At 31.2% G+C, this 13,009-nt stretch overlaps 1 protein-coding gene across 1 annotated transcript; it reads right to left on the reverse strand.

Moving 5' to 3' along the window:
* Positions 1–10,797: 10,797 nt before the first annotated feature.
* On the reverse strand, positions 10,798–12,085 carry LOC114183194 (putative purine permease 11). Its single transcript, XM_028070121.2, has 2 exons — positions 11,428–12,085; positions 10,798–11,306 (listed from the first exon to the last, which is right to left on the reverse strand). Exons 1-2 carry the CDS (start codon positions 12,013–12,015, stop codon positions 10,839–10,841), a joined length of 1,056 nt encoding a protein of 351 aa, XP_027925922.1. The 5' UTR covers positions 12,016–12,085; the 3' UTR covers positions 10,798–10,838.
* Between the last annotated feature and the right edge of the window lie 924 nt (positions 12,086–13,009).

The following is a 13,009-nucleotide window of genomic DNA, read 5'->3' on the forward strand; positions in this document are numbered from 1 at the left end:
ATTTTTAGATGGCGGTAGAGACAAGGAATATATCGGACAGATTTCACATGCACTCGAGGTACTTTTCTCAAATTTTAGCGAATGAAGCAGAATAAACAATTTTTTTTGTCCACCTTTATTTATAAATAACATCTACGCAACCATAAAGTTTTCCCGCCTAAACAATGTGAAGGCGAAACATCACAACGAATGTGAAGCGTCACGAATTAAAATTGGCTACACAAACCCATCTAATAAGACCCATGACAACTAGCGTCTCTTCACCTACTCCCATCACTTCTGACATAGTCTTAGCAACGTTTTCACTTCTCAAGACTGGGGGACTACCATACCCCCTAAGAATACCAAGAGAGAAGCAATTGTTTCTTGCCAAAAATTATCAGAACAAACATGCAACCTTCGACATGACTTATCTCACCAAAGGCCAGCGAACTGATGTGTCGAGCACATGTCACTAATGTCGATATGGTCAACCACCCGTTCCAGGCTGACAACATGCAACCTTCAACGTGATATATCACACCTAAGACTGGGGGACTGATATACTATACCTAAGAAAACCTAGACAACTACCCGGTCTAAACCGCCTACATATAGTCCTATTATAACAAGAATAGACGGATGGTCAACCGAACAACATAACACACATGACAACTCAGGCTGCCTACTATAAATGATAGTGCATAATGAATAGCCGCTAACTTCAAACTTAAGAAATTACAAGTGAGGCCCCTAATGTCTTTCCACAGAGACACAAGACTTGGGCTTAGCTCAGGCTCATCCAGAATCTGAATATTGGCCCAATGTAGCTAAGGGGGCCTAGTCCATAAGAAGGGGCAAACACAATTAATGACTATATAAATACACGTGGACCCCAACGATTAAGAGGTACATTTTCATTAATTCACTAATCTAAGATTTGACTTTTGAAAGCCCTCGCTAACTTGATCATCAGAGTCTTTTCCGCAGGTAACCCCTTAAGGGTCTAAGCCGCCAACATTAGGAGAAGGCACATCCGAGTCAAAGAGAAACCAGTCTGAGAAGTCAATGATTGGGATAAAATTTGATTTGTGTTCCCTAACATTTTGTTAATGTTTTCGCAGGAACACTTAATTTTTCCTATTTGTGATGATCATTAAATCCTTGGTGTGAGCAAATGTGGTGACTCTCGGTGATCGTGATGTTGGTGGAGATGTTGCTGTTTAGTTAGGATCCTTAGTTCTTTGTTGCTCATTGTTGAGCATTTCTCTTTTTGAACTACTATTTTAATTTTATTGTTTTGTGAGCAATCCTTTTGGACAATTGTCTTATGTTTAGATTATGCTCGTGACAATTTATTTTTTCCTAAGCTCCTTTATTCAGTATATTTTGAATAACAGTAAAAAGTTAATTCTAATATATTTATGTCCTTACTCTATTTTATTTTTATTTATTAGAATATCTATTAAAAAGATGTCACAAACAATAAATATATATATATATATATATATATATATATATATATATATATATATATATTATGGAAACATCTCATGACTTGACATGTAGATTATGTATCGAATAATTGTTAATTAAGTTTGACAGAATTAATATATACTAACCACACACTTTATGTATTACAAAATTCATATTATATTTTAGATATATAAAATAATGCACTACAATTATCAAACTATAAATTCATAATCACAGTTTAAATTGATATATTTCATTATAAATCTAAACTTTATAAAATAAAATAATATTCATTTACAATTTATATTTATTATAGAAATTATATTCTTAAATATATTTATGATTAAATATATTTACGATTAAATATATTTCAAAAATATATTAATGATTAAATATTTTGATATATATTATAATAAAATTGATTAATTATTTAACTTTTATTCACATTACCAAACTCTCCATGTAAATATTATATTTATCACTAACTATACATAATTACAACATTTAAATATAATTATATAGATAAATTATTTATTTAAATATAATAATAATAATTACTTTAATAAAAAATTAAAATTTAAAAAACAAAAAGCAACGAAACACGGGTCTCAATTATGTTGTTAACATCTATATCTATTCTAGAATTTAAATTCCTAAACAAAATAACTATTTTAAATAGGAAAATGATATTTCGACATGTATATTTGACACAATTTTGACATATCTTACATGTCAATTATTTTTTAATTCAAAAATCATTTTTTTTAAGTTTGTGGGTTGGTCTTGCACATGTGAGTTTTAGGAGGAGAACAACATTGTGACCAATCTTGAGAGAATGAAAAATTAAGGAGAGGGAGAACATAGCAACGTGAAAAGTGAATGAGAGAGGAAACAAAGCAACGCCACTGCAACAAGAGAACGAAGAGAACTACCATACAACTGCCATATTTACCTATAGATAAGCATTCTGCAGTGCGACTACAACGAAGAGAGAAGCCGCAATTGCGTTTTAGGGTTTTCGAGGGTCATCGTTGGTTTATCATTGTGCTTGTGAGTTCATTTTTCGATTGAACATTTTTTCAATTCATTTTTTGTGTTTGTGTGTGTTGAGCAATTGTTAAGGTATTAACGTTTGAGAATTGTGATTGGTCGAAATTTATGTTGTTGATTGGTCGAAATTTGTGTTCCTTCAAATATCCTATGTTATTGTAGGTTTTTTCATTAATTGTTTTGTGGGTGTGGTTTAGGGTTGTTCCATTCCGTCGTTGGTATTGGTTGAAGAATTTTTCGTTGGTTGTTTTGTGGTGGATTGTAGTGTTCTTACATTCTTTGTTTTTTGAATTCTAGTTTTAGTGTGTTCGTGTTGAGGACTACAAAATTGGAAGTAAAGGAGTCCAAATTGGTGAATGAAGTAGCAAGAAGGTATGTGCCCTTTTAGTATGCAGATTTAGTTTTTCATATTTGATGTCTTTACTATGTAATTTTTATGCGGATTTGTTTCCACCATTTGTGCAATGTAAGCGAAAAATAAATTATGCAACCAGCACAAACACACAAACGGGGATCCATGTGAACATAAGTGGGGAGTTGTGTTTGTTTTTCGAAAAATAACATGTCAATTTTATGCAGATTTGTTTTATCCATTCATGCAAATCCAAGTATCTTCGAGAATATAACTTATTAATTAGGACTTAGAAGTTATTCATGTACATTTATTGTATTTTGGACCATAGTAATGTACTTGAAATTTGAAATGAATTGTATTTGTTGGACTAATTGTAAATGGATTTGGTATTACATATGTTTTGAACAATATGGTTTGTAGATGGCAGATATTTTGTATAAATTTTGGAACTATAACAGATTACATCATTGGTGATATCTAAGCTTTGAATAATGTGTACAAAAAACCCAACGTAGGTACACATTTATTTCCATATGGCTCCTCACTTTTTATGCAGATCTGTTTTTGCCATTCGTGCAAATCCAAGTATCTTGGACCTTTTAATGAAAGACAAATTGTGGAACAACAATGATATATTGAAGGAACATTGTTTTGGTGGTTGGCGATGTTAAATGATTCGATGAAGATTAGTAGAAACATTTTAGTGTTGAAAGAAGAGGTGGATTTGATGTTGGTAGGGAGAAAGTTAAATTTAATTTATTAGATGTTTGTTTAGAATTAGAGCTAAAAGTAATGAGATTAACATTATCCTACCACAACTAGAAAAAAATGTATATGGTTGACAACATTATTTGTTTAATTGGTGCAGGGCTTACAAATTGGTTTTGCCAACATCATAAGAATGGAGTGGAGTGCAAACTGTTTTTGTCAAATACCAGGAACTAAACCAAATTTGGAAAGGGTTGGAAGCAATTATGCATTGAATATTACCTTAAGGAAGGAAACATCTTGGTCTTTAAAGTGGACAATGTTGAAACTGAACAAATAATATATATGTTTGGAATAATATGATGTCTTTTGTATTGATGAATGTTGTTAGTTTTAATTGTGTTATGTTATAAAGCATTGTCTGTAATGTGCAATGCTCAAAATTGACTTCTTATGTCTTCATATTGTCCTTATCAATGAATGAATTTCAATTTATTACCCATATGACGTTATAATGTGCAATAATATTTAATTTTAAAATAAAATATGGGTGACTGAATTGATTAACCATTTATGGTTAGATCAAATAATACTAGTTTATGTTTTGTGCACTTTTGAAAATCAAAATAGTCCTTGACAGCTACAGTGAAACAGATATGAGGAGTCAGGTACAAATAAGTGGGGAGTTAATTTGAGATTTTTGTATCAATTTTGAATGGTTTTGAAATTATGAGACACCAAGTTATACGTACGCAATATGAACCTCATAAATGACACTAAAGTTCTTAGGTATAACATAATAGTCCATTATAGTGAGTCTTAACAAAAATAATTAAATGATAGCTGAGGTGAAATAAATGTGGGGAACAATGTCCAAATAAGTGGGGATATGCTTTATGATTTTGTGCAAATTTTATACAATTGTGAAATTATGAGACATCATGTTGTACGTATTCAATATGAACCTCACAAATGACATTAGAGTTCTTAAGAAGAACACAATAGTTCATTCTAGTAAGTCTTAACCAAATAATAAAATTCCAGTTGTAGTGAAATACATGTGGAAAGCCATGTCCGATTAAGTGGGGAGTTGCTTTAGGGCTTTTGAACATATTGTGGACAATTATGAAATTATGAGACAAGTTGCTTTAACGTTTTTGTACATATTGTCGACAGTTCAAAAATTATGAGTCATTATGTTATATGTCCCTAATATGGACCTCATAAATGACACTGAAGTTCTTAAGTATAACACAATAGTCCATTATAGTGAGTCTTAACCAAAATAATTAAATGATAACTAAAGTGAAATAAATGTGGGAGCAATGTCCAAATAAGTTGAGATTAACTTTATGGTTTTCGTACAAATTGTAAATAATTGTGGAATGATGAGACATCATGTTGTACATACCCAATATGAGCTTCACAAATGACACTAAAGTTCTTATTAGTTATAACACAATAATTTATTATAGTGAGTCTTAAACAAATAATTAAATGCAACTGAAGTGAAATACATGTGGGGAGTCATGTCCAAATAAGTGGGAATTTGCTTGATGATTTTTGCACGAATATTAGACAACTGTGGAATTATAAGACATCGTGTTGTACGTATTCAATATGAACCTCACAAAGGACATTGGAGTCCTTAAGAAGAACACAATAGTCCATTGCAGTAAGTCTTAACCAAATAATAAAATGACAAATTTAATGAAATACATGTGGGAAGCCGTGTCCGGTTAAGTGGGGAGTTGCTTTAGGGTTTTTGAACATATTGTGGACAATTATGAAATTATAAGACAAGTTGCTTTAGTGTTTTTGTACATATTGTGGACAGTTCAGAAATTATAAGTTATTATGTTGTACGTCCCTTATATGGATCTTATAAATGATATTGAAATTCTTATGTATAACACAATAGTTCATTACAGTGAGTCTTAACCAAAATAATTAAATGATAACTAAAGAGAAATAAATGTGGGGAGCAATGTCCAAATAAATGGAGATTTACTTTATGGTTTTTTCACAAATTGTAAACAATTGTGGAATTATGAGACATAATGTTGTACGTATCCAATATGAGCTTGACAAATGACACTATAGTTCTTAGTTATACCACAATAATCCATTATAGTGAGTCTTAAGCAAATAATTAAATGCAGTTGAAGTGAAATACATGTGAGGAGTCATGTCCAAATAAGTGGGGATTTGTTTTACGGTTTTTGTACAAATTTTAGATAGTTGTGGAATTATGAGACATCATGTTATACATACTCAATATGAACTTCACAAATGACATTGGAGTCCCTGGGAAGAACACATTAGTTCATTGCAATAAGTCTTAATCAAATAATAAAATTACAGATGTAGTGAAATATATGTAGGAAGCCATGTCAAATTAAGTGGGGAGTTGCTTTAAAATTTTTGAACATATTGTGGACAATTTTGAAATTATGAGACAAGTTGCTTTAGAGTTTTTGTACATATTGTGAACAATTCAGAAATTATGAGTTATTATGTTATACGTCCCTAATATGGACCTCATAAATGACGTTAAAGTTCTTAGGTATAATACAATTGTACATTGTAGTCATTCTTAACCAATTAATAAAATGATAGTAGCAATGACACACATGTGGGGATGGATGTGAAAATAAGTGGAAAATTGCTTTTGAATTTTTATATAAATTCTGCGCAGTTTTGGAATTAGTAGACAACGTGTGTGTACAACTTCCAAACTTATGCACACCACTTTCTATAACAACTCTAACAATGCATACCAAAGTTTGTTGCTGAAAATTTCATATTATAATGCAAATACCAAAATTTATACCATTTCTTACAAAGCATATTGTTCAACATATATGTTAGAACAAACTCATCTCAACCAACATGGTGCACCTAAAATGTTGTGAACAACAATGCTTCAGCCTATAGATTTGGCATTTACAATTGCTCGAATAATTACAATTCACAATAGAATAAATTTATACCAATAAATTTTAACTCCTAAATAATAAGTCATATTCACGAAGCACATGTTGCCTTCTTTTGTTGTCTCCATCTAATATTCTTTGACTTATGTATTACTCCTGAATATGTTGAAGTTGTTCCTGCACAATTACATATTATTCACTCATAACAAAACATAATATTTAAACCAAAAAATGCACAAAATGCACAATAGAAATAAAAAACCGATTCAAATTACATTTTCCTTATGTGAAATCTTCCCAGGCATTACATCTAAAATCCTATCAATTGAAAACATAACAAAGATAAATAAACAAACAACATAAGTGAATCAAATTTCTTGCACAACCCCAAATAACAAAACATTACACCAAAAAACTCAATAATAAATGAAAAATTCTTCCCCAATAATCAAAACATACACTCGTCAATGCCCTAACAACTCACACCAACGAAACATTTTACCCTATAACACACACTGACCAAAACAAAATGGAAAACAACAAATCTTAGCCCACCAATCAAAATATACATTCAACAAAAGAATGCCTTGCCTTGCCAATTTGTGAACGAAGACAAAGACGAAGGGTGACAAACATAGTTGCCATTTACAATTGGTCCAACAAATACAATTCATTTCAAATTTCAATTACATTACTATGGTCTACAATACAATAAATGTACATGAGTAACTTCTAAGTCCTAATTAATAAGTCATATTCTCAAAGATACTTGGATTTGGATGAATGACGGAAACAAATCTGCATAAAACTAACACGTTATTGTTCAAAAAACCTAACGCAGCTCCCTACTTATGTCAACATGAATCCCAACTTGTGTGTCCGTGCTGGTTGCATAATTTATTTTTTGTTTACATTGCACAAAATGCAGAAACAAATCAACATAAAAAATTTCACAGTAAAGACATTAAATATGAAAACCCAATCGCAGACCTAGTTTCTACCAAAAACCCCAAACGCGATACCATTGCGAAACAATTAAAATTTCCAAATACGAATGCCCTAACAATTGCTCAACACACACAAACGCAAAAATCAAATTGAAAAAATGTTCAATCGAAATATGAACTCACAATTATAGTGATAAACCAACGATGACTCTCGAAAACCCTAAAACGCAATTTTTGCTTCTCTTATCACTATAGTGGCGCCACAAAATGTTTGTATGGGTAAATATGGTGGTTCTATGGCGATTCTATCCGTTTGCTTGTTGAGTGGTGTTGCTCTTATTCCCCTCTCATTCACTTCTCGTATTGCTTTGATCTCTTTCTCCTTAATTTTTCCTTCTCTCTATGTTGTGGTCACAATGTCATTTTCTCCTAAAACTCACACGTGCAAGACCAACCTACAAATTTAAAAAATTGAATTTTGAATTAAAAAATTAATTGACACATAGGATGTGTCAAAATTGTGTCAAATATATATGTCAAAACATCGTTACCGTTTTAAATATTATTCTCAACATATAATAACAATTCCATTTAACCATACAAAATATACCCATATAATAACATTTAATTATTATACATCTTACTATTTACATATCTATTTAAAGTTAAATATTTTAACATAATTTAAATTAAATTAATTAATTAATTTTATTTTCATATTGTCAACGATTTGAATATTATTATATAAACAAATTATTTATATACATATGATAATAATTACATTAATTATTATAAAAAAAGTTTAAAAAAAACACAACAAAATATTTTAGAAATTTAATAATAAAAATTATTACATAAAGAATCAAATAAAAATACATAATCTATGATATGGTTAAAATTTAATTAAGTCCGTGTTAAAATAGAAAAACTTATATATAAACTTTGTAAGTCAATTATCAATTAATTGAAAAATAACCCATGCCATTTCATTTCCATAAGAGAACTTTGTTACAACTTAGGAGAAGAAGTGTCATGACTATTTCAAAATTTTTTAATTTTATTTTTATATATTTATATATTTTTTAAAATTATATTTATATATTATTATATTATTCATGCTAAATTTAGAAAGATTTCACATTGTTTTATCATTTTATTTATATATTATTATTGTTTACAAAATAAAATAAAATAAAAACAAACTTGATAGATGCTAGTTAATAAGTCATTAAGAAAATAGAGAAAGTATAATATTAGAAAAAAGTAAAGAGATATATTGGTAATGGGGATTAGATGAGAGAATACGCGTTATCACAATATTCTTTTGAATCAATATTAGTATCTCATTGTCATTTATGATGTCAGATTTTTGATTCTCCTTTCTTTCAAATAAGTTTTCCCATATGAACCCTAATTATGATATTAGGATTCTTTTATGAATTTGGTATGAACTCCTAATTATATTTTTCTCTAAATTAGTATAATCTTAAATTATAAATTATGAAAGGTAAAGATTTTTTGTTTTCAATTGCATATAATAAAATTTATAAAATTTTATGAATGTATCTTGAGTAAGATTGCAAATTATGTTACATATAAAAATTAGTTGAATAGTTTTAATTTGAAATATAAATTAGAATGCCCACGTTGAAGTAATCGGACCAGAAAGATTAGAAATTGAGAAGCATATATATAAATTATTGTATAAAACTTGTCTAAACAGGAAAAATGAATTTTTTTATTTAACTAAAAAAATAATTTATATATAAAATATCTAATTCAGATAATTATAAAGTTATAAATAAATATTATCCTACGTTCCTAAGTGTTGTTTCTAAATTAAAATTAGAGCTTTATATATAGTAAATAGTCAACCTTAATTACTAAAATAGCATTCTAATTTTAATTGAAAAATAAAGTTAGAAACACTTCAATTTCATATACAAACAAAAGACACTCCTCAGACAGAAGTTGATTGTTTTTAACTTTATTCCGTTAAAGATGACCACTTAGAATTTTAATGACTAAACCGACATAAACAGTGGATAATGATATTTTAACCCACTTTTTTTAATTCATTTTTAATATATCACTTTATCATCCTTTAATTATTTATTTTAATGATTTTTTTAGTGATGTAATGTCATAATCTATTGATGTGTTTGGATGAGGCAATTTAAGAGAGTAATTCATTTATTTGGAGATTTTGAATTTCTTTTAAGTAAAATGACTTGTTTGGATGAGAAAATTAGAAGAAAATTGAAATTGAGGAATTTTAAGAAACAAATCACTAAAATAGTAGAATTTGGAATTCACTCAAAAAGGAAGAAAATTGAAATTCTATAATTTGTAGAATTCGTCATTGTTCAAGATTAGAGGCGTTCCTGATGACCCAAACGGGCTGGGGAACCTGACGACCTAGACAGACCAGTATGAGTCAACGACCTTAACAAGCTCGACCGGTCCGATGACGCAGACAAGCATGACTGACCTGACGATCCAGACAGGCTTGAGCGACCCGACGATCCAAACGGACACGATCGATCTGACGACCTTAACAGACCAAGCGAGCCTGACGAACAAGACAAACTAGACAAGCTTGACAACCAAGAGGGGTGAGTCGGGCCGACGACCTATACAAGCTAGGTTGCCCCACCGACTCAGACGAGTTAGGCAGGACTGACGACCTTGACGGGCGCAATCAACTCGATGACCCAGATGAGCTTGATCGATCGGACGACCTAGACTGGCCCAATCGACTCGACCACTGAGATGGGTTAGGTCGGTCCGATGACACAGACGGGCCTGACCCAGACAACACAGTCTTAAATTCATCCAACCTAAATTTGGCCAAATGTGACCGAGTTGGCTCCGACCTAAATTTGGCTAAATTGGACTGAGTTTACACCAGCCAAAATTTGACCGAATTTGGTCAAGTCGGCTGGATCGAAATTTGATTGAATTTAAATATTTTAAGTTGACAATTATAGTTGTTAAATTTAATTTCAAAATTTATATATTAAAATAAATATTATTAAATTGAAATTTTAAGACATAAGAGAAATTCAATTATTTTATCCAAACAAGTAATTGAAGTGTAAGGTATTCTAATTGCTATATCCAAACAAATTATTTAGAAAATAAAGGGAATTCAATTGCAAGAATTTCAAATGCAATGCATTTCAATTTCTTAGATTGTTGAAATGCTTAATCCAAACACAAGTTAAGAGTCATTGGATTGATAAATTAAAAGTGAATAAAAAAAGAAGCGAGTCAAAATATTATTATCCATAAATATTCCATAACAATTCCTTAATATAGAAAAATCAAAAATTCATTTCTTCTTGCCAAAAGCTGTAGTGAAAAACTAAACATCGTCAACATCTATCAAGAAATGGAGGTTTCTGCGGTAGCAGTATGATGAATTTCTGGTGCTTTGGACTTGGTATCATCCAAATAATTTTGGTAGATATAAGAACTGAAACCGAAGATCGACAACAACATGGCCACAATCTTGACACCATCGATATGTTCATGGTATAGAAGAACTGCAGCAACAGGAACAAGTGGCAAGCTCAGCATGCTCATAACATTGGAGAAGAACGAAGACACCAAATAAATCAACCCTACAACTCCAACAGAACAAATTTGCCAAGCAAAAGCTGTTCCAACAAGGGTCAGAATGTAAACCTCTCTTCCTGCTTTGAAGCTCTTCATTTCATCCTTCAAACCCTGTCCTTCCCCACTGGCAAACATGCCCACTATGCAAACACATGAAGCAACAAAAGATGTCCAAATCTGCATGTCTAGGACAACAGAAAATGTTTCCCTCTTCAACACCCTTTCAAATGATACCTACATCAAGAATCATATGGTGACTTAATGGTAAAGTGGAAGGAAAGAAAAATGTTGTGAGTTCAACTTTTTTTGATAACAAAATTCTAACAACTAACATTTGTTGATAAAAAAAATGTACCTGCATCAGGCACAGCAAAAGGGCATACCCAGCTGATGCACCGATAGTGCACCAAATACCAACCATGTGCTTGCTCTTGGTAACATTGCTCATCTCATTCTCTGAGGAGTCAGAATGAACTGCTAGAAGTGAAGCTGATATGGTGAGAAAAACCACTGTGTTAAGTACTAACAAGGTGAGCTTTTGAGCATTGATGAAGAAGGAAAATATGGCATTGAAAGCAAGTTGGGATGCACAGATGAGCGAGTAAGTAGATACAGGAAGGTATAGAAGCCCCATTGTGTACATCAAGTTATCTCCAGCTAATAGGGTACCCAAGAAAATGTAAACCATGATGACAGTGTGAGTAGAAGAGTTTATGGTGATGTCAGTGGTGACAGAAAGGTTTTCTGAGTGAGGGAAGAAGAAAAGTGGAAAGAAAAGGATTGGAAAAGCCACTGATTGTACTAGTGTTGCCATCCATATACTTTTTCCTCCTTGGTCAAAGTAGAATCTCCCTAGCAACACTGCACCAGATTGACCCATCAAGAGTATAGCTACGTTGATTACTACTAAAAACCACCATTTCCAACGGCTGAGCAGGAGCATTGATTGTTCATCTTCATCTGTTGTGGTTGAAACACCTACTAATTCTTTGACCTCATCATCTGCAGCAATGTTTTGTCCTGCAACACCAGAATTATTCAACATTTTTTGAATTGTCCCAAAAACTTAATTTGATAGTGCTCTTTATATTTTCTAGAGAATACATAGATTGTCATAACAAATATATAGAATCTTTCTAGCCATTGCCTTTTGAAAATCTGGATTCACAGAAATGTTGTGCATTTAAAATTGGAAAGATCACGAATTGAAAGAAAAATTAAAGAGGGTATTACTATTACTTCTGATATCTTATTTTTTTTGGCACTTTTTTTGTTGTGCTGTGTGCACTATGAGCCTAGGAAACTGATAAAGTGGATGACGAAAGAGTGACCTGGGTGATAGTGTGAAGAGGATTCAATTTCTCTATCAGCCATTCAAATGTGTTTGGTGAAAGATGAATCACTAGTGTCTCAACATTAGCTTGGTGTAAAAGAGAACGATCCTTTAAATCTATAAGATAAAACCATAGTTGGAAGAAAGCTTTGGTGCTGAAATTTCTATTTAAGTGCTAACTGATCTTCTATGTGCATAGTTTTAAAATGCTTATTTTTTTACGTTAAGCATAGAGATTTCTACATAGTTTCACAATGGAATCTTGTATTTGGACCTTCCCCTTTAAAGCGGCATATGGTGTAGGTTTCCATTTGGAAGGTTTCAAATGGGAATCAAATCCCTCCCAAAATGTGTTTAATTATTCTCGGTGCTTCTCAAAAACACTTCTCTTTTATTTATCTAAGTTATACAAGTTATACATTATGTGACTGTTATTTGAGTAAGAGTTCATGACACTTGGATACTTGGTGCTTCAACTATGTAAGATTTGTATAGCTTAGGTTTGTATGCTGATCAGCCAATAGCTTATGTCTCAATCTTAGTTGGGAGAAATTGAATTGACAATAGGAAAAAAGAATTAGATGATCTATTTTCTGATTTTATT

Source organism: Vigna unguiculata, chromosome 5, assembly GCF_037176805.1.
Source record: "Vigna unguiculata cultivar grain cowpea cultivar isolate G323 ecotype 2 chromosome 5, ASM3717680v1, whole genome shotgun sequence".
NCBI lineage: Eukaryota > Viridiplantae > Streptophyta > Magnoliopsida > Fabales > Fabaceae > Vigna > Vigna unguiculata.